General features: G+C 39.2%; 1 protein-coding gene across 3 annotated transcripts; it reads right to left on the bottom strand.

The window, feature by feature from the left end:
• Positions 1 to 18,555: 18,555 nt before the first annotated feature.
• LOC149390230 (phosphoglycerate mutase-like protein 1) lies at positions 18,556 to 22,393 on the bottom strand. Of its 3 annotated transcripts, none has more exons than XM_089620387.1 (10): positions 22,335 to 22,393; positions 21,670 to 21,734; positions 21,421 to 21,528; positions 21,211 to 21,290; positions 20,795 to 20,948; positions 20,607 to 20,681; positions 20,411 to 20,499; positions 19,401 to 19,520; positions 18,975 to 19,019; positions 18,556 to 18,891 (listed from the first exon to the last, which is right to left on the bottom strand). In XM_089620387.1, the coding sequence occupies exons 2-10, from the start codon at positions 21,727 to 21,729 to the stop codon at positions 18,777 to 18,779; spliced, it is 846 nt and encodes a 281-aa protein (XP_089476513.1). In that variant the 5' UTR covers positions 21,730 to 21,734; positions 22,335 to 22,393; the 3' UTR covers positions 18,556 to 18,776. The 3 variants fall into 3 exon arrangements, with proteins under 3 accessions (XP_089476513.1, XP_089476511.1, XP_089476512.1); XM_089620385.1 differs by lacking the exon at positions 22,335 to 22,393 and adding an exon at positions 21,830 to 21,848; XM_089620386.1 differs by lacking the exons at positions 18,556 to 18,891; positions 22,335 to 22,393 and having other exon boundaries at positions 18,978 to 19,119; positions 21,670 to 21,823.
• Positions 22,394 to 22,913: the final 520 nt, after the last annotated feature.

Genomic DNA, 22,913 nt, shown 5'->3' with positions numbered 1-22,913 from the left:
CCTGAAGGGATTAAACCCGTAGGGTGTAAGTGGATATACAAGAAGAAAAGGGGTCCTGATGGGAACGTTGAGACGTTCAAAGCACGACTTGTGGCGAAGGGTTATACCCAACAAGAAGGGATTGACTATGAAGAAACCTTCTCGCCAGTCGCGATGCTTAAATCCATCCGCATACTCCTATCCATAGCTGCAGCTCTCGACTATGAGATCTGGCAAATGGATGTCAAGACAGCCTTTCTGAATGGCAATCTTGACGAGCGCATTTACATGGCTCAACCAGACGGTTTCGTGGATAAAGGTCAAGAGACCAAGGTTTGTGAGTTGCTTAAATCCATTTATGGACTAAAGCAAGCATCTAGGTCATGGAATATTAGATTCGATGAAACTGTAAAGAGCTTCGGCTTTGAACAGTCAATAGATGAGCCTTGTGTTTACAAGTTAATACACGAAGGCAAAGTTGTGTTTCTAGTACTATATGTCGATGATATACTACTCATTGGTAATGACGTGGGTAAGTTATCTGAGGTTAAGGTCTGGCTAGCAAAGCAATTCGATATGAAGGATCTAGGAGAAGCCGCGTACATTCTGGGAATCCAAATCTTTCGAGATAGGAAAAACCGGACCCTGTCGCTCTCTCAAGCATCTTATATTGATAAGGTGATGGATCGCTTCTCGATGCAAGACTGCAAGAGGGGTCAAACACCCTTTAGGCATGGAGTTTCACTCTCTAAGGACCAGTCTCCCAAGACTGCACAAGAGATTGAAGACATGAGGAAAATTCCTTACGCCTCTGCCGTAGGAAGCCTCATGTATGCTATGCTTTGCACCCGACCTGATATATGTTTCGCCGTTGGCGTAGTTAGTCGTTTCCAATCCAACCCTGGACCCGAGCACTGGATTGCTGTTAAGCATGTTCTTAAGTATCTTCGAAGAACTAGGAACTTGATGCTTACATACTCAGGTACTGACCTGACTATGACGGGATATACCGACTCCGATTTTCAAGCGGATAAGGATTCCAGGAAATCCACTTCGGGATCTGTGTTCATCCTTAATGGTGGAGCTGTTGTGTGGAGAAGTATTAAGCAATCTTGCATTGCTGACTCCACAATGGAAGCAGAATATGTGGCTGCTTGTGAAGCATCCAAAGAGGCTGTATGGCTTAGAAAGTTCCTTAAGTATTTGGAAATTGTTCCAAACGTCGACGAGCCCATGACCCTTTATTGTGATAATAGTGGGGCTGTCGCTAACTCAAAGGAACCTAGAAGCCATAAGCGCTCTAAGCATATTGAGAGGAAATACCATTTGATTCGAGAGATCGTGCAGCGCGGAGACGTGGAAGTGAAGAAGATCTCAACGGTGGACAACCTCGCAGATCCATTCACCAAGGACCTAGCGAACAAGGTCTTCGACCAACATCGTGAGGGATTAGGCATGAAGGACTACACACACCTTCTTTGAGTCAAGTGGGAGTTTGTTGTCAATGGTGCCCACAAGAAGAGTTGTAGTCTTTATTTTGAACATTTGATGTAATAAAGTCTCATAAAGACTCTTGCTTGTAATTGCCTATTCATTCATTAATAAAGTTGAAACGTTCATTCAATCTTCCTTGTCTGAAGCTTTATGATAAAACCATAGTCTTTTAGTCCATAAACAAACTTAACAACTTACGAAGAGACAAATGTAGATTTGCATGAACAAACTCTTCGTAGTTTGCTTAAAACGATATATTCGCAGTCTTAGGGTCAAAGGACTATTGACCTCAGTATGATTGTTAGAAGAATCTATGATGTCTGGTTATGAGGCATTGAGAGTTAGGAACTCTATAGTTCTTCTAGGTATCTTCCGAAGGTACTGAATTGACCAGTGCACTTCTAGAGACAAGATAAGAACAAACCATTTAACCTCTTATGTCTCGAAGTCACTATGTATGAATTGCATCATGCTTACCTTAATCCTGAAATGAGACATGCCATTTCACACCTTAGTATTCTCATTTGAGAAAGTCAAAGTTCGGACTCACTATGTGATTCCGAACAAGGCCTATTGGTGAAGTACTAAGTTGTGAGTCTGTCATGAGTAACTTTGCGAAGTTCTCATAGATATGGAATGTTGGAATCGATCTAGGGTTTGAGAAAAAGTTTAACGCTTCGTTAAGCGGCGGAATTTTAAAAAATTTCTTTTTAAGTAAAACTAGTTTTTACTAACCTAGACAAGAGCATATGCATGTAAATAAAAACTAATATGAGCTATTAAAGTTACTAACCTTTCTTGAAGCTTGAACCTTGTAGAAGCTTTTGGAAAGTTGCAACGCTCGTCTCCCCTCGCAGCACGTCTCTCTTTCTTTCCTCGGCACCTCGAGCAACCACGATAGTTTCTATCACCAAATCACTCGAAAAGAAGGAATTAGTGAGTGGGCACTTTTAAACACTACGACTTAAGAACGAGTCTCGAAGTCGCAGAGCTAAACACTAGGTCGAGTGAGGACCTAGGTGCCAAGACAAGAAATAATCGAAAATATAAACTAGAGAGAGAGAGAGGAAGGGGCGGCCAAGTCTAGAGAGAGAAGCTCTCAATCTCTAAAACTTTGGATGAATGAATTGTGAGGAAATGGGGCTCCTATTTATAGGAGAGGTCTCACCTTCAATAAGGTAGTTTCCTCTTCTATAGAATATCACATATTCATGAGCAAAAATCCTTCATTTCCCATTCCTTGTTGGGCGCCCAAGGCTGCCTCCTAGAGGCTAGGATTTGTTTCCTTTTTTTGTTCCTTGGCTTTCCCTTTTCTCACTTGGCCGAATTTCCACATGCATGTGTGGGAAATTTGTTTCCTCTTTTTCTTTTGGCAAGTATCTAAATACATTTATGCACAAAATAAACTCTCCTATTTCTCTATAGGGTAGGCGCCCATAATCTTCTAGAAAAGGCTTCTAGAATTTTCTTCACTTGTTCATGACAACATAAGAAAAGGCCCATTTAGAATTTTCAATAAAATTCTTATGAAATGAAATTAATTCACAAGGCCCAATAATCAAGTTATGGCCGAGTGACATTAAGTCATCAAATGAACTTGTCAAAAAATTTATTGACATTCATTTCATCAAATGTCTCAAAAGACAAAAATACCCTTTCGACAATTTTCGTTCTTGTTTTGACTTAGCTTCCAGTTTAACTATTCCTATCGATGTGATTCGTGACAGTGACCTCATGGACCCAAATGAACAAAGCTTGAGCTAAACACTTGGACTCAAAAGTTCACAAACCTTTTCCAAGTTTAGCTTAATGCCAGCTGACTCCACTAAAGAGCTGACACTGAAAATCTCTCGGTTCAAATGAATTTGTTTTCTACTCAAGAATTCGACCTAATTATAATGAGCGGATCCACTGAATATTATCTATGCTACCCTTCATGAATGTCATCAGCTAGTCGGGATTTACTAAATTACCATTTTACCCTTCTAGCTGTTATTTCCTCAACTCCTTTGTCGCTAGTGAATAAGTTAGAAACAATGTATTGACGAGGAGCTAACAAGTCACATTGTTTCATCCAAAAGAGTCAAGACTCAATTTGGACACTGGCCAGTTCATTTATTCACACTCCAAGGAACAAAGCATGAGGTGACATACATTGCATTTCAGCAATCTTGTACATGAATTCCATATCTATGAGAACTTCACAAAGTTACTCATGACAGACTCACAACTTAGTACCTCACCAATAGGCCTTGTTCGGAATCACATAGTGAGTCCGAACTTTGACTTTCTCAAATGAGAATACTAAGGTGTGAAATGGCATGTCTCATTTCAGGATTAAGGTAAGCATGATGCAATTCATACATAGTGACTTCGAGACATAAGAGGTTAAATGGTTTGTTCTTATCTTGTCTCTAGAAGTGCACTGGTCAATTCAGTACCTTCGGAAGATACCTAGAAGAACTATAGAGTTCCTAACTCTCAATGCCTCATAACCAGACATCATAGATTCTTCTAACAATCATACTGAGGTCAATAGTCCTTTGACCCTAAGATTGCGAATATATCGTTTTAAGCAAACTACGAAGAGTTTGTTCATGCAAATCTACATTTGTCTCTTCGTAAGTTGTTAAGTTTGTTTATGGACTAAAAGACTATGGTTTTATCATAAAGCTTCAGACAAGGAAGATTGAATGAACGTTTCAACTTTATTAATGAATGAAAAGGCAATTACAAGCAAGAGTCTTCATGAGACTTTATTACATCAAATGTTCAAAATAAAGACTACAACTCTTCTTGTGGGCACCATTGACAACAAACTCCCACTTGACTCAAAGAAGGTGTGTGTAGTCCTTCATGCCTAATCCCTCACGATGTTGGTCGAAGACCTTGTTCGCTAGGGCCTTGGTGAATGGATCTGCGAGGTTGTCCACCGTTGAGATCTTCTTCACTTCCACGTCTCCGCGCTGCACGATCTCTCGAATCAAATGGTATTTCCTCTCAATATGCTTAGAGCGCTTATGGCTTCTAGGTTCCTTTGAGTTAGCGACAGCCCCACTATTATCACAATAAAGGGTCATGGGCTCGTCGACGTTTGGAACAACTTCCAAATACTTAAGGAACTTTCTAAGCCATACAGCCTCTTTGGATGCTTCACAAGCAGCCACATATTCTGCTTCCATTGTGGAGTCAGCAATGCAAGATTGCTTAATACTTCTCCACACAACAGCTCCACCATTAAGGATGAACACAGATCCCGAAGTGGATTTCCTGGAATCCTTATCCGCTTGAAAATCGGAGTCGGTATATCCCGTCATAGTCAGGTCAGTACCTGAGTATGTAAGCATCAAGTTCCTAGTTCTTCGAAGATACTTAAGAACATGCTTAACAGCAATCCAGTGCTCGGGTCCAGGGTTGGATTGGAAACGACTAACTACGCCAACGGCGAAACATATATCAGGTCGGGTGCAAAGCATAGCATACATGAGGCTTCCTACGGCAGAGGCGTAAGGAATTTTCCTCATGTCTTCAATCTCTTGTGCAGTCTTGGGAGACTGGTCCTTAGAGAGTGAAACTCCATGCCTAAAGGGTGTTTGACCCCTCTTGCAGTCTTGCATCGAGAAGCGATCCATCACCTTATCAATATAAGATGCTTGAGAGAGCGACAGGGTCCGGTTTTTCCTATCTCGAAAGATTTGGATTCCCAGAATGTACGCGGCTTCTCCTAGATCCTTCATATCGAATTGCTTTGCTAGCCAGACCTTAACCTCAGATAACTTACCCACGTCATTACCAATGAGTAGTATATCATCGACATATAGTACCAGAAACACAACTTTGCCTTCGTGTATTAACTTGTAAACACAAGGCTCATCTATTGACTGTTCAAAGCCGAAGCTCTTTACAGTTTCATCGAATCTAATGTTCCATGACCTAGATGCTTGCTTTAGTCCATAAATGGATTTAAGCAACTCACAAACCTTGGTCTCTTGACCTTTATCCACGAAACCGTCTGGTTGAGCCATGTAAATGCGCTCGTCAAGATTGCCATTCAGAAAGGCTGTCTTGACATCCATTTGCCAGATCTCATAGTCGAGAGCTGCAGCTATGGATAGGAGTATGCGGATGGATTTAAGCATCGCGACTGGCGAGAAGGTTTCTTCATAGTCAATCCCTTCTTGTTGGGTATAACCCTTCGCCACAAGTCGTGCTTTGAACGTCTCGACGTTCCCATCAGGACCCCTTTTCTTCTTGTATATCCACTTACACCCTACGGGTTTAATCCCTTCAGGAAGGTCTACAAGTTTCCAGACTTTGTTGACATACATCGAGTGCATTTCAACTTTCATGGCGTCAAGCCAAAGGTTTGATTCAGAACAAGCCATTGCTTGGCTATAGGAAACAGGATCATCCATGTCAGAGACGGCTACAAGAGAGTCTCCATAAGACATGTACCTGTCAGGCTTTTGAGTAGCCCTCCCACTACGTCGAAGTACTACTTGACGAGATTCTGATGAGTTAGGTTGTGTTTCAGTTGGGGTAAGAACAGTTCTTACAGATGAGGTAGAAGCTTCCTCACCCAACTTTTCTTCAAGCACAATTTTGCTTCTAGGTTTCGCATCCTTCATAAAGTCCTCCTCGAGGAAACGAGCATTCGTGCTAACGAAAGTCTTATCGTCCTCGGGACTATAGAAAGTAAAACCTTTGGTTTCCTTCGGATATCCTACAAACAGGCACAATTCTGACCTACTAGCCAACTTGCTAGTCTTTTGCCTTAGCACGTGTGCAGGGCAACCCCAAATTCGGATGCGGCCAAGATTCACTTTACGGCCAGTCCATCGTTCATAAGGAGTACCAGGAACCGTTTTGGACGGAACTTGGTTCAGAATATAAGTGGCTGTTTCGAGGGCATATCCCCAAAAGGAAAGCGGGAGTGATGAGTAACTCATCATTGATCTAACCATCTCCATAAGAGTTCGGTTTCTTCTCTCTGACACTCCGTTTTGTTGAGGTGTGCCAGGCGCGGTAAGCTGAGAAGCGATACCTTCTTCTTTAAGAAAGTCATCGAACTCTCCAGACATATACTCACCACCTCGATCAGATCGAAGGGTTTTGATCACTTTGCCAGTTTGCTTTTCCACTAAAGCCCTAAAGACCTTAAATACGTTAAAGGTCTCGGATTTGTGTTTGAGCAAATAGACAAACCCATATCGTGAGTAATCATCAGTGAAGGTAACGAAGTATTCGTATCCTCCACGTGCCTGTTGGCTGAGCGGACCACATACATCAGAATGTATTAGTTCCAGCAACTCAGTGGCTCTTCGACCCTTATCAGAGAAAGGTCGCTTAGTCATTTTTCCTTCTATGCAGGATTCACAAGTAGGTAGTGAACCTATTGCAGAGTCTTGGAGTAGACCGTCCCTCACAAGTCTCTTAATCCTATCTAGACTGATATGACCAAGTCTCAAGTGCCAGAGGTATGTTGATTTTGTTAGATCGGAGGATTCAGAAAGTTTGATCCTCTTTGGCTCCCTAATTAGATCGTTATCTAGTTCGGTGTCTAAGAGAGAAGGTTGAGTGGGATATATGTAAAAAAGACCATTCTTCATACATGCATCAGTGACGAAAGAATTATCAGGAAACGAAATACGAATTCCATTCTTAATGAACTTTAAACAATAATCTTGCTCAAGAAGACGAGCAACGGATATTAAGTTCTTCCCAAAGGTAGGAACAAAATAAACATTATTCAAGTTTAAAGTGCGGTCTTCAAAAGACAGCGTCACGGATCCCACAGCCTTTGCAGACACCAGGCTCCCATCACCCCATTTGAAACAGAACTCACCTTCCTCTAAGCTTTTGGTTTTCTTGAAACCATTCAAGGAACAGCAAATATGGTTAGTAGCAACGGAGTCAAGAATCCATGTTGATACATTATCAGCTACTAAGCATGCTTCGGTAACTAGTACAATACTATGTTCCTTTGCTTTGAGATAGGCGGGACAGTTCCTTTTATCGGCCTTGTAAGGTCTCTTCACAGTTCCAGAGGCGGAGGCTTTTTGCTCAATAGCATGTGCCTCTCCTTGATTCCTCTTTCTCTTAGTGAGACCTACAGCAGTATGAAGTTCCTTCATAAGCTTGGTAACAGTGTACTCTAGCTTGTTTATGGAGTAGTTCATCTTGAAGGTATCAAGAGATGCGGGGAGAGTTTCTAAGATCATATCTATGACATTCTTCCCATCAATCTCAGATCCTAGGATTTCCATTTTACTCAGATGACTAATGATCAATATCATAAAGTCTCCAACAGGAGTCCTAGCCTGCATATGACAGTTCATAAACTGTCGGACTGCTTGTAGCCTTGTTTGACGCCTTTGCCCTCCAAATATCTCAAGGAGATTGTAGAGCATGTCAGCGGCAGTCTCGAAGTCACGATGTTGCTCTTTCAGCATATTGTTCATAGATGCCAAGATATAGCACCTCACAATCTCATCGGATCGAAGCCAGGCCGCTAAGGCGTCATTGTCCTCTTGAGTTGAATCATCATTCGTCAGAGGAGGACATGGGGTGGTGAGTACCCATTTGTGCTTGTTAACGGTAGGTATTATGTCGAGGTTACGTTTCGAATCTACGTAGTTTTCGTTTTCGAGTTTGATCGAGGAAAGAAAGATTGAGAGATGTTTGCGGGACATAAAGCCTATTGAAGTTGAAACAAGTTTATGATTAGTCTTTGGTTTAGGATTTAAGTTTTATTAAGACTTTTTATAAAATCCAAAGGTGTTATAAACTAAACGATAATTTACTCCCTCAAGAGAAGGCCGCAAAAAATCTCCATTTATAAGTAAATGACACATCATTAATGCTAAGCCAAGATGTCAGTACATCATTTTGACTAGCCACCTTGTAAATTGGTTTGATCACTCACATCCTTTCGCAGAGCCTTAAGGAAGGATACTAGGGATTGAGCCTAAGTGTGCAACCAACCACTTAGTCCAAAAGATCAGCTTTGAAAAACAATCCCCCAAGGGGAGGCCTTGCCATCATTGCATCACTCTCGGACGTAGCTCATTGAGCAATGATCGAAGCAATAACGCCTTGGAGTACTCACATTTAAGTGAGGGTCGCAAGAGCGGCTCTTAGTCCCACGTTATTGCATCTTTCATTAGTGTTGGGGATCGTGGGTTACAAACAACGAATATAACCCTCCCACTTAGTTTTTGGAGTTGGTTCATCGACTCTTTTAAGTTCGGAAACAAATTTCCTAGTTAGAGAGCGACAGAGCGGACAACTAGAAGAGAATCCTAGATCGACATGTTCAGAGCAGTATTAGTGCATAAAGGCACAAGGTACATACTCGATCTTTTCCTATTTTCTATTTCGGGAAAGTGCGTGAGGGAAGTGTGAACTTCAACTCACTCGAACACTTGAAAGTTTGAGATTACACATCTTTTTATTTTTCGGCTTGTCTACAAGGAGACCTCCCACTCAAAATTTCAAGAGCATATAGATTTTGAACATATGTGATATAGATATAGTTTTGAAAACATTTTGAAAATTTATTTGATTTGGATGACAAAATATTTTCAAGTTTGAAAGTGAAAACGGTTTTTCAAAATTCAAACTAGTTTTGTAAAAATTCAATTTCAATTAATCTTTCAAAAATCAAAACTTTTAATCTTTACACATCATGTTTATAATCATATGAAAAACATTTTTGCTCAAGAAAGTTTTCTCATTAGAGTTCTATAACTCATGGTAGTGGGGTTTGAAAATCCGGATTTCTAAAAACTGGAGTTTCAGACAGCCGCGCACCTCGGAGTAAAATCGCCATAACTGGCGGCTCCGATGTCCTTTTGAGCCGAAACCGGTGGCATTGGACAGAGGACAGACAGAGCTTTAATTTGATTCAAGAATCATTAAATTTCGATTTCTGAGCAGAGAGTTATGCCGCTTTTAATGCGGGTTTACATTCCAGCTCGAAGAAAAAGAAATAAATTAAAGCTTTGTCCTTTTAGGTGCGAAAAAGAATCGAGTGTAACGGAACGTTTTATGAAGTTGTTTAAAGCTTTTATTTGTGTTTTATTAGCAGGGTAATAACATAAAAAAAAAGAAATAACAACATGCATAAAACGATTCAAGTAAATAAACGAAACTAGCAAGAAAATAAAACTAGTCACAAAATTTACTCGAAAATTCTCAAACCTTTAAAACACGTTTTTCAATATAAAAAATTAAAAACTTTTAGAACTGATTCTAATGTGTTTTAACATCATCCCAAACTCATAGAAAATCAACATGGTTTTTAATTTAGAGACAAGAGCAATAAATTAAAAAAATCTAAGATTACAATTCTAACTTGTCACAAAATTAGTAAACTTTCGAAAACGATTTTCAAGCTCATAATTTTAAAACATGCACATGCATTCCTTTGACCATAGCTCTGATACCATTTGTTGGAATCGATCTAGGGTTTGAGAAAAAGTTTAACGCTTCGTTAAGCGGCGGAATTTTAAAAAATTTCTTTTTAAGTAAAACTAGTTTTTACTAACCTAGACAAGAGCATATGCATGTAAATAAAAACTAATATGAGCTATTAAAGTTACTAACCTTTCTTGAAGCTTGAACCTTGTAGAAGCTTTTGGAAAGTTGCAACGCTCGTCTCCCCTCGCAGCACGTCTCTCTTTCTTTCCTCGGCACCTCGAGCAACCACGATAGTTTCTATCACCAAATCACTCGAAAAGAAGGAATTAGTGAGTGGGCACTTTTAAACACTACGACTTAAGAACGAGTCTCGAAGTCGCAGAGCTAAACACTAGGTCGAGTGAGGACCTAGGTGCCAAGACAAGAAATAATCGAAAATATAAACTAGAGAGAGAGAGAGGAAGGGGCGGCCAAGTCTAGAGAGAGAAGCTCTCAATCTCTAAAACTTTGGATGAATGAATTGTGAGGAAATGGGGCTCCTATTTATAGGAGAGGTCTCACCTTCAATAAGGTAGTTTCCTCTTCTATAGAATATCACATATTCATGAGCAAAAATCCTTCATTTCCCATTCCTTGTTGGGCGCCCAAGGCTGCCTCCTAGAGGCTAGGATTTGTTTCCTTTTTTTGTTCCTTGGCTTTCCCTTTTCTCACTTGGCCGAATTTCCACATGCATGTGTGGGAAATTTGTTTCCTCTTTTTCTTTTGGCAAGTATCTAAATACATTTATGCACAAAATAAACTCTCCTATTTCTCTATAGGGTAGGCGCCCATAATCTTCTAGAAAAGGCTTCTAGAATTTTCTTCACTTGTTCATGACAACATAAGAAAAGGCCCATTTAGAATTTTCAATAAAATTCTTATGAAATGAAATTAATTCACAAGGCCCAATAATCAAGTTATGGCCGAGTGACATTAAGTCATCAAATGAACTTGTCAAAAAATTTATTGACATTCATTTCATCAAATGTCTCAAAAGACAAAAATACCCTTTCGACAATTTTCGTTCTTGTTTTGACTTAGCTTCCAGTTTAACTATTCCTATCGATGTGATTCGTGACAGTGACCTCATGGACCCAAATGAACAAAGCTTGAGCTAAACACTTGGACTCAAAAGTTCACAAACCTTTTCCAAGTTTAGCTTAATGCCAGCTGACTCCACTAAAGAGCTGACACTGAAAATCTCTCGGTTCAAATGAATTTGTTTTCTACTCAAGAATTCGACCTAATTATAATGAGCGGATCCACTGAATATTATCTATGCTACCCTTCATGAATGTCATCAGCTAGTCGGGATTTACTAAATTACCATTTTACCCTTCTAGCTGTTATTTCCTCAACTCCTTTGTCGCTAGTGAATAAGTTAGAAACAATGTATTGACGAGGAGCTAACAAGTCACATTGTTTCATCCAAAAGAGTCAAGACTCAATTTGGACACTGGCCAGTTCATTTATTCACACTCCAAGGAACAAAGCATGAGGTGACATACATTGCATTTCAGCAATCTTGTACATGAATTCCATATCTATGAGAACTTCACAAAGTTACTCATGACAGACTCACAACTTAGTACCTCACCAATAGGCCTTGTTCGGAATCACATAGTGATTCCGAACTTTGACTTTCTCAAATGAGAATACTAAGGTGTGAAATGGCATGTCTCATTTCAGGATTAAGGTAAGCATGATGCAATTCATACATAGTGACTTCGAGACATAAGAGGTTAAATGGTTTGTTCTTATCTTGTCTCTAGAAGTGCACTGGTCAATTCAGTACCTTCGGAAGATACCTAGAAGAACTATAGAGTTCCTAACTCTCAATGCCTCATAACCAGACATCATAGATTCTTCTAACAATCATACTGAGGTCAATAGTCCTTTGACCCTAAGATTGCGAATATATCGTTTTAAGCAAACTACGAAGAGTTTGTTCATGCAAATCTACATTTGTCTCTTCGTAAGTTGTTAAGTTTGTTTATGGACTAAAAGACTATGGTTTTATCATAAAGCTTCAGACAAGGAAGATTGAATGAACGTTTCAACTTTATTAATGAATGAAAAGGCAATTACAAGCAAGAGTCTTCATGAGACTTTATTACATCAAATGTTCAAAATAAAGACTACAACTCTTCTTGTGGGCACCATTGACAACAAATTCATGTACAAGATTGCTGAAATGCAATGTATGTCACCTCATGCTTTGTTCCTTGGAGTGTGAATAAATGAACTGGCCAGTGTCCAAATTGAGTCCTGACTCTTTTGGATGAAACAATGTGACTTGTTAGCTCCTCGTCAATACATTGTTTCTAACTTATTCACAAGCGACAACGGAGTTGAGGAAATAACAGCTAGAAGGGTAAAATGGTAATTTAGTAAATCCCGACTAGCTGATGACATTCATGAAGGGAAAACATAGATAATATTCAGTGGATCCGCTCATCATAATTATGTCGAATTCTTGAGTAGAAAATAAATTCATTTGAACCGAGAGATTTTCAGTGTCAGCTCTTTAGTGGAGTCAGTTGGCATTAAGCTAAACTTGGAAAAGGTTTGTGAACTTTTGAGTCCAAGTGTTTAGCTAAAGCTTTGTTCATTTGGGTCCATGAGGTCACTGTCACGAATCACATCGATAGGAATAGTTAAACTGGAAGCTAAGCCAAAACAAGAACGAAAATAGTTAAAAGGGTATTTTTGTCTTTTGAGACAAAGGATGAAATGAATGTCAATAAATTTTTTGACAAGGTCATTTTATGACATGTTTCACTCGGCCATGACTTGATCATTGGGCCTTGTGAATTAATTTCATTTCATAAGAATTTTATTGAAAATTCTTATTGGGCCTTTTTCATGTTGTCATGAACAAATGGAAAAGCTTCTAGAAGCCTTTTCTAGAAGGCCTTGGGCGCCCAACATACCCAACCAAGAGAGTTTATTTTGTGCATAAATGTATTTAGATACTTGCCAAAAGAAAAAGAGGAAACAAATTTCCCACACATGCTTGTAGGAAATTCGGCCAAGTGAGAAAAGGGAAAGCCAAGGAACAAAAAAGGAAACAAATCCTAGCCTCTAGGAGGCAGCCTTGGGCGCCCAACATGGAATGGGAAATAAAGGATTTTTGCTCATGAATATGTGATATTCTATAGAAGAGGAAACTACCTTATTGAAGGTGAGACCTCTCCTATAAATAGGAGCCCCATTTCCTCACAATTGATTCATCCAAGTTTAAGAGATTTGAGAGACTCTCTCTCTAGAACTTGGCCGAAGTCCTCTTCTCTCTCTCTCTAGTTTATTTTCGGTTTTCTCTTGTCTTGGCACCTAGGTCCTCACTCGACCTAGTCTTTAGCTCTGCGACTTCGAGACTCGTTCTCAAGTCGTAGTGTTTAAAAGTGCCCACTCACTAATTCCTTCTTTTCGAGTGATTTAGTGATAGAAACTATCGTGGTTGCTCGAGTTCCCGAGGAAAGAAAAGAGAGACGTGCTGCGAGGGGAGACGAACGTTGCCAACCTTCCAAAGGCTCATCAACGTTCAAGCATCAAAAAGGTTAGTAACTTTTATAGCTCATATTAGTTTTTATTTACATGCATATGCTCTTGTCTAGGTTAGTAAAAACTAGTTTTACTTAAAAAGAAAATTTTTAAAATTCCGCCGCTTAACGAAGCGTTAAACTTTTTCTCAAACCCTAGATCGATTCCAACAGTTATCCATGTTATGACGCAGAACTCACCCATCCTTGCCTACTATAGAAAATAGTATAACCGATGTAAATAGGAGTGGTGATACATGTGGATATAGGTTCGGTTCGATGGGGGGGCGAGCCTTCGGACGATGACGTCGAGTAACCTGTTCCAAGCATTTCGGCTATACCTTCTAGATACTCCAACGAGTCGTCGCTCGGAATATCCTCAGAGGGACCAGTAGGCTCCTCAAAAGAGCCTTCAACCGGAGACGAGACCACATCTTGAATTTCCAGTAGGCTATCTTGTATTAGATCAATTTTTTGTCTTCGTCGAGTTCAAGAGGCGGAGGGTGGAAGGCCGAATCCGCCTCCTGATTGCCGATCGACCATCTACGCATGAAAGTCTTTCCGAAAGCGTCTTTTTTCCTGCCTTCCACCTCGCTGTCGCTAAGGCACTCCCTCCTAATGATCGTCGACCTCTTATTTTGAGTCGTAAATGCGTTCCACCTATCGATAACCCCCTTCCGGAAAAGTGCTTGCACTTTTGGCGACGAATCTTTGCATAACTACCCATGCTCCTTGCTCTTACGGATATGGCAGAGTTCACTTCTTCTTGAGAATGGCTCATTTCAGAATGGATTTCTTTTGGAGCCTCGATGGAGGCGACATGCGTTTTTGGAGAGAAAGAGTTGGAAAAAGACTCGCAATCGGTTGAATGTATGCGCGCGATTTGGTCAGCTATACGTGAGTGTAGATCTTTGATAAAGAGGTGCAAATCAAACCCTATTAGATTTGCAGATGAGTCAGCCTTATTGTGTTCCGTAACCCCATTTGACTTGGCCTCCACATAATTGTTAGGAATATTGCCCACTAGAAGATGATGATTACTAAATAAGATAAGAAGTTACTTTATTAGTATAATATGATTAGTGGGTTGAGGTCTGATAAAATTCAGAATCAGTAACAGCTATCATTAGTAGTCTCCGTATCAAACTGAGTCGCATGCTGGGCATCTGACTTTGGGCGGTGAACTACAACAAGGTTGATGACTGATATGTGCCTGGAAAGCTTGATCTAAAGTCATATATGTAGAACATGAGTGAAAGTTGATCACTCAGTGGGAGCATTCTACTCTTTTGATAAGTGTACGACCCGGACAGACTTTAGTTTGGATAGACGTCGTTTAAGGACCGTTACGACGCACTAGCCGAGGTCACTTATGATGGTCACAGTGACGCTTGATCTAAATCCTGAAGTAATCATGGACTACTAGGTCGTGTTACCGGGTTCTTTGATTCACCACGTTAAAGGCTAATAAAACACTGATTAAATAGGTGTTTTGGGAAGTCGGGACATGATCGTAGAAGAAAGTGATACAAATACGGAATCCAGCCTTCCTGAAAGAAGGTAAATGTTCTCTCACCTAAGAGTTGATTCAAGAACCGATAGATTTCTATCACTTCCGAAGTTGGCTTACGTTCGGAAGAAGCTTTCGTTGGGGAGCCAACTGTGCTTAGGGTATATATGTAACGAGAAAGGTATAACAGAACAAATTGACCTATCTTGATACGGGTTGAACCTGGAGGATCATGATCACGTACTCACTAAATCAGTGGACACTCGTCACGATGATTAAATATAATTCAAGTATTATGGGAAAGTTCAGTCTTGGCTTACACAGTGAAGTATTGACCAAGATTAGACAAAACGATAGGTAAAAGAGAAATGACTGTTTCGTCTTTTGATGAGTTTGTTAAGCTTCAAATACTAGGTCCATAGTCTCTGATTTGGCTTCGATAAATGCGGATAAGAACGTTTATATAATAATGGTTTCATTGTTATAGTCTCACTTGTTGTAACTGTGATTGACAACATTAATTCTGAAAAATTGGGTATTTGCGGAATCAAATAACTATTTATAGTAGAATTGTTTATTTATTGATGGATCAAGTAAATAATCAATAAATAAGTTTATTTATTTATTGTTGGATCAAGTAAATAAATAATTTTTTATTTTTTGACCGGGCCTTGTGTTGAAGAAAAAATTCACCACGTCCCTACCAAGGGTGGGCGATTTTTTGATACTGGGTTTATACCAGTTTATTCTCTTTATTTGTTCCTAAAATAAAGGAGCGAAAATATAGGAAATTAGTTATTGTTCTATATTATCTCCTTATATTTAGGAGAATATTTAGGAGAAATATTTTCCTATATTATCTCAACAAATAAAATATTTTATATTATCATATAATAAAAAATCCTATATACGGATCTGATGGATGAGAGAAAAAGTAGGATTCATGAAATGTGATCCAAGGGCTGAGATTAAATCCACTAGTGTGAACACAATAAAATGATATAATATATTCTAGAATATTCTAGAATATCTCCTTTTAACTGCTATAAATAGGGGGTTCATGAGAAACAAAAATAATGAGTGTTTTGACCTAATTTTGCTACATAAAGAATCGGCCAACCCTCCCCTCTTGGTTTGGCCGATCATCTTCCTTCCTCTTCCCTTTGGAATTGCTTCAATTCCATTCTTAGAAATAAGAGAGAAAGATCTGAAACATCTCGTTTCAAATCTAAGTGAGATCAAGAATCATTGTCCACTCATTAGTCTTATCTTCCTCGAAGATTACGTTTCGGAAGACTACGGTATCATCAACACGAAGAGAAGGAATCCGAGAGTTCCAGAATTATCCCGAAGGTCTGATCGTGAGGAGTCTTTTATAGACTGAAGACGGATTGTGAAAGCTTGAAGATTCGGTTCGTGAACCCAAATTTGTAAGTCTTCTGAACTTCTCATTAAATTTATCAGTTGCTTGACATATTGCGTTTACTCTCATTAAATAACGTAAATTTAGATCTTGTTTAGTTAATAACCATGTTTTAATTAGCTTATGATAGCGTAATTAATATTTTCCGCATTTAAAAGGTTGTTTGAGGTGTAATAATCACCAGCAGTGATACCTCTCGTGTTTTGACGCTGACCTTTCTTCATCCGTTTTGAGGTTTTCACTCGGCCTCGAGCCACTCGAAACCTCTTGTACCGTAGAGCTGCTGATTTCCTTTTCTTCCATCTTCTTTTTTCCTTTATCCTCTTGGTTTCTCACTGACTTGAATGGCTTTGTCGGTGAAGAGGTGGTCGGAAAATTCGTCTTGACTACAGGTAGAGGATGAAGCGTTGGAACCATTATAGGGTCTCTCGGCGACTCCTCTAAATTGAAGAGGCGGACGTGGATCGTATGCTCTCTGTGCACCATGAGACCACTCTTAGGACCTTTGACCTTGATTTTTGCAAAACTGATATCTGAGAGTTCCAACGTCTCCTTTGCGATTTGAATCGCCCCTCCGCCTTTTGCCCCAATTGTCTTCAGCGCGTGAACATTCTATAAATCCAAGGGAAGGCCTTCAATACCAATCCAATCGTTCTTTACCTTCAACATATTACCTTCCCATTGTTTGGAGGCCTCCCACTTTGAGAGATTCGCCACGTTCTTCTTGTTGATGAAGATCAAGCTGATTTTGAGGATTGCATTTCTTGTTTCCGAATCTCGGCGCCAAATCAGGCATTTGTTTCCAGAGAAAGGTGAAACAATCACTTCATGAGAAGATAGCTTGAGTATGGATGTCTGAATCTCCTACTAGTTGTTGAAACCATTACACCTTCGGACTACCACGGCCAAAACCACCTTTTTGGGGTGATCTAGTGTAACAACTGAGAATGTTTGTTCCAAAGCTTCCTTCCCATTCTTCTTCCGGTAACCTTGAGTCGCTCCGCTGTAGTTTAGCCTCGTGGTGTACCCTGAAGTTTCTTTAATAGTGGGTTCGCCGGCCTTTTGGTTTGCAGACCTGTCCAAGGTCCGCATCCAAAGATCTCGAAAAAATCTTCCACCCTTGCCTTCTCTCGCCCTCGGGAACCAATATCAGTCTTCCTTGTCCCTGTGCAATCTTCAGAATTCTTAAACAAGAGCCTCTTTTGTTGATCAAGAAATCCACGATGACTAAGAAGCCGTTTCCCACGAACCTCCTCTAGAACCTGTGTCCGGGAGAGTAACTATGACTTCCATCTATAACCTTTGCGACCCATACCGCCGTTTCCCTGTTTAAGAGAATGCTGGAAGAAGACCTCCTGCTCTCCTCTAGAAGACAGACGATTCCACCGTCTCGGTCAAGAGACACCGAGAATCGCTCGTCTTTTATGAAAAAGCTATCTAAAAAACGTTTTCTCTTAGAGCAACCATGATCAGAATCCATGGTGGGAGCTAAAGAAAACAAAAGGACAGGGCATTTGAACGAGTTGCTGTGACTGAGAATGACAAACTTGTAATGCACTCTACTGCAGAACCTGAGAGCGCAAACCGGTATCAAAGTTCGAGAAAAGAAGCCGAGAAGAGAAGGACGAAACATTGGGAGTCGGAAAATTCGAAAAAAAACAAACCGAGGGTGGCACGTGAGATGTGGTCCGGAGCTGAAATCGACACAAACCTAGATGAAAACGAGATTCCAGTAGATCTAGGGGGTGGTGAGGCGTAAAAACCATTCTCTCCGACCATTTTCGGTGTTTGGTGTGTGAAGTGGTTTTGGTTTAGGAGAGAGAACAGAGAAAAAGAAAAGAGCCGTTATTATTGGGTCACCTCCAATGATTTTCCAGTGGTTCCTATTGTTTTCTTTTAAAACAAGTTTTGTATTTCATTTCTGCCCCAAGGCTTTCGATACCCGATCTCGCACTTTTAGAACTATTCGATCATTGACAAAGCAGATGTCTCTCTAGATATATTAAAAAAAAAACTATTTTAAGTGTGTTAAAAAAAGAGGAAAAAAAAACTATATTGCATATTTATTAAAACAGTTCAAGAGAGGAAAAAAAATTATTTCAGTTCATATGTACCCTGATCACGCTTCAAATAAGAGGAAAAAAAAGTACTCAAGAGAAATAAGTATATTACTAAGAGGCACACAGAAAGATCCACCAACGATATTGCATATTTATTAAAACAGTAAATCAGTATATTCTAATTAGAGCCTAATAACTCCAAATAGAATCTATGAACTGATGTTCAATCTAGTTTTCAGTTGAATCATCGAATCCAATGAATCATAAAAATAATGACATTTCTAGACATATCAAGCATGAAGACTGGTCTACTTGGATGCAATTCTTTCCAGATGTTTCTCAGCAGCAATGTCGCTAGGAAGATCGAGACCGCTGGGAATTTTCCCAGGAAAATTCGTGGTCGGAGAACCATAACCATTCAAGCTGCAAAGAGAAATAAAACCAAAGGAAAAATCAACTCTCTGAGAAGAAAGATCAATAGTGTTAGTTGCTTTTTTATAGCTCACCTTCTGTCGATAATCACCATTGAGCGAAGCTCGCAATTGGCAAAGCTGCAAGAAGAGAACCCACGTTGACATGTTTCGTCAAGTTAAATAGGATTTGACATGAATCCATGTTGATATCTTTCGTCAAGTTTTTGTCTGAGCCAGTCTAAACAGACATGACATGAGAAATGTTTTAGACTTTCGGCAATAAGGTAATTAGTTAATTGTTTAGGGAGAATAATAGTATTAGTAGGAGTTGTTAGTCCGAATAACGCTATGAAAGAAACATACAAGAAAGATTATGAAATAGATAGGTTAAGGCTAAGACTTTCGGGAGAGTTCCGGGTCTCATGCATAGATGTTTAGATTCATAATTCCTATCGTTTTATCGAAGAATGCTTATTTAGAAGAAAGAACATCAAAGGTTCTTATCCAATGGGCACTCACTGTTTGCATATTTCGCTCTTCACCGCAGGATCGCAGTCATTGCCAAATGAGCTCAATGTGTGGTATAAGAATCCACTGTGGGTGACGATCGCGATTTCCTTCTCCTCGCGGGTCCATAACCTGAAGATAACAGAGATATTAGTCTGCAGATAAAGAATATTAACGAAAGGTAGGAAATTTTAAGAGAGATCTTGATTCGGAGACTTGCTTGGCAAAAAATAAAAAGCTGGGACTGGTTTTTCGGAGAAGTATGATGATATGGTCTAGAATACGAGTTATTAATAGTGTGTTGGTCTATAATTGAAAAGGAAAAATTGTACAAAATAGCCATTTGAAACTTATTGATTTGCAAACTAGCAAAAGAACATTTTGATTATTTCACTAAATTAAGGCAAACCTTGACTATTTTGCAACTTCATAACTTTAAATTGACTATTTAACTACATCACCCAATTGAAAAAAGGTTGATGGCAATCCTTTGTATTCTGTTATATTAACAGAAAGGTTATTAAACTGTTAAACCATAACAGGACCAGGGATATTTTATGACGCTTTATCGTATTAGTGATAAACGTAGTTCAGAATTCAAGAGGTGAACCAGTCTCTCTGATAAACTACTCCACTACTGAGGAAAACAAAACAATCACCTAAAACATTGTTTTGTCGTAAATGACCCTCTAATAACTTATTTACATTACTACACGATCAAGAGGTGAAACCAGTCTCTCTGATAAACTACTCCACTACTGAGGAAAACAAAACAATCAACTACAACATTGTTTTGTCATAAATGACCCTCTAATAACTTATTTACATTACTATACGATCAAGACAATTTACCCTTCGTATGGAATTATGAATCCAACCTGGGTGACAATAAGGACGACAACGCAGACACATTGAGATTGATCAAGCCAATAGAACATACTTAGTTTTCACTAATAATCAAGTAAGTGGACATCTGAAGAGCATGCATATTTAATAAGAGAATCAAGAATTGAGAAGATCACCATTTGAGAAACTCTAAGCCCCGAACTCCAACTTCTTCGTCTTTTTCTCTGACATCAGGCTTCCATAAAACGTCTTCGTCGTCCTTAATCTAAGACAAATTTTCGAAGTGAGAATAAGTTGAACCTCATTTTGTAAAATTTATCCACCAACCAGTAACCAGTTCTAGTGGAAGGAACAATGAAATGAATCGCTTACCAAGGAAAAATCAACCGCGGGATAAAGAGGCCGATATTCAGTGATGCTTCTTCTCTTATCACACGGATGAACACCCTTAAAAGAAAAAGAAAAAGAGTATCCAAGACAGACTTTAATAGGTAACTAGGAAAGATGAGTGCAGATAAAAAAAAAGGGCGAGTAAGAGAGAGGCCTCGAGCGAGGCATACCAAGTGTTCTCGGCAGAGCTCTACGGCTATAAATGGTGGAGCATTCAAGCTTGTAATGGCAGGACAGACGCCATTTGCCACCATCAGCGGAGCTACATTCATGCCATCTGTGTATGATCCGCCGCCAAAAACCCCGACCGCTGTTTGTATCGTCCTAAAACGCAACAAGACATCATTTAGAATCACACACAGTAACACATAATTTAGAATCATAAGCTAGTTTAGAATCACATATAAAAAGTTAGCTATGGTTTTCCGAAATAATAGTTGGTTAGTCACAAATTTAGTTTCAAAGACCAAGTAGATACAAAATAGAAAGGCAAGAGGCGCTAGCTCAGTTGGTAAAAGACACCACGAAAGCAAATTGCTAAAAAAACAATAGAGAAATGATGAGGCCATAGTCAACGAATTAATACCTTGACAATGGGGAAACGATAACCAGCTCAATTTTTTTAGATAGCCCGGAATCTAGTACATGTTTGTGGAGATTCTCGACCTGCAAATCACGACCACAAGAGTTATGTACTTAATCCAATATGACAAGATTTAAGTACTTAATCCAATAGTGATAAATAGCTAAACTTGTGATCTTCCCATAGAATAAAGTTGAACAGAAATATGTTGACCTGATTCCAGCCCAGTGGGGTAAGGTTTGCATCGAGGTAGTCGTAAGACAAATACAAGGTGTGATCTTTTTCACCCGCCACGTTGTGAAACCCTTGAGCATGCCTCACCTACAACAAACATTCACTCTATCTTTTACAATGCAATTTCAGCTACGAACTAACCCAATCAACACATACTGATAATTTTCAGGCTCAAGCTTTGTAAAGCTAAACAATTTTCATATATCCATAATTTCTTTTGTTACATACCAGGTGTATAGTCTTTGTGCGGTGAGAAGGATAGAGGTTTAGACCAGCTGTGGAATCCATTTCAGCTTCAGAACACAAACCAATCAGAAAATTAAATTACCCACAAATTATGGAAAGAGAATGAAAATAAGAAAATGAAATCATGCTGATAACATGTCACCTCCAATAACAAACAAGTATGAAAAAGTGAAATTAGCAAACAAACAGAATCAATGCCTCTTTCCCAGCAAGCATTTATGACTGCAAAACGAATATTCTTTCACATATTCTTAATATATATATATATATATATATATATATATATATATATATATATATATTCCTTCACATATCCAAAGAACACAATTGAAAATAAAGTAAAATTACGATCCTAAAAACCATCCGCGCTACATTTTTTAATCACCAAAAAGATAAAGACGATCACACATTAGTGTAGGAAAAAAAATGAACTCCATAAACACATCATCACAGATCACACAGATGTCAAACTCAATGAACACCGATCTAAACCGAATCATAGTGCGAGATTAAAACAGAAAACAAAAAGCAAAAAACGTGACTTTTTCCATGGCGGTTTTTCGTTAAGAAAATAGCATATACTGTGTATGTGTTATGTTGCAAGAGAGAGAGAGAGAGAGAGAGAGAGAGAGAGAGAAGCAACGAACAGAGAATGGAGAGGAAGAAGAACGATGACGAAGAGAATAACAACGTAGCTAAGGACAGAAGTGGAATGGTGAAGAACGTAATTATAAGAAGAAACGGGGTGAGTGGCAAACCCGTAATTAGGAGGAAGACGAGGGGACTTTATGGTTAGAAGCGTAGAGGTGTTACCGTGTTAGTGCCTTAGTGGTGCTTTGGCTGAAGAGAAAATCACGGATTTTAACACTGGAGAGAGAAGTGGAAAGGTGTCTCGTCTTTCCTCCATTGGCCTCTTGCAATGCCGTAATAAATATCTCCAACTCAAATTCCATAATTATTACTTGCCAAAAATAAATCCAAGACAATATTATGACAAATTTATTATATACTATATTTGGAACTTTTCTGTAAATTGATACTTTTATTATTATTATTTGAGAGGTTATTTCTTTTTTTAATATTATCACCAACCAAATAGACCACATGCTCTCCTACAAAAAAATTAAATTTAGTTGTCGCTCTCTCTCCTACAAAATCAAGACTTGTACTTTCAATTTTCATTGTCGTCGCCTTCTCTGGGACACGGAGACTCTGGTAGTCTCGAT

This window comes from Urtica dioica, chromosome 7 (assembly GCF_054948205.1).
Source record: "Urtica dioica subsp. dioica isolate 48M chromosome 7, U.dioica_male_clone48M_v1_H2, whole genome shotgun sequence".
NCBI classification, from domain to species: Eukaryota; Viridiplantae; Streptophyta; class Magnoliopsida; order Rosales; family Urticaceae; genus Urtica; species Urtica dioica.
Note: the sequence above shows the minus strand (reverse complement) of the source record. Positions and strands in the feature narration are given on the sequence as shown.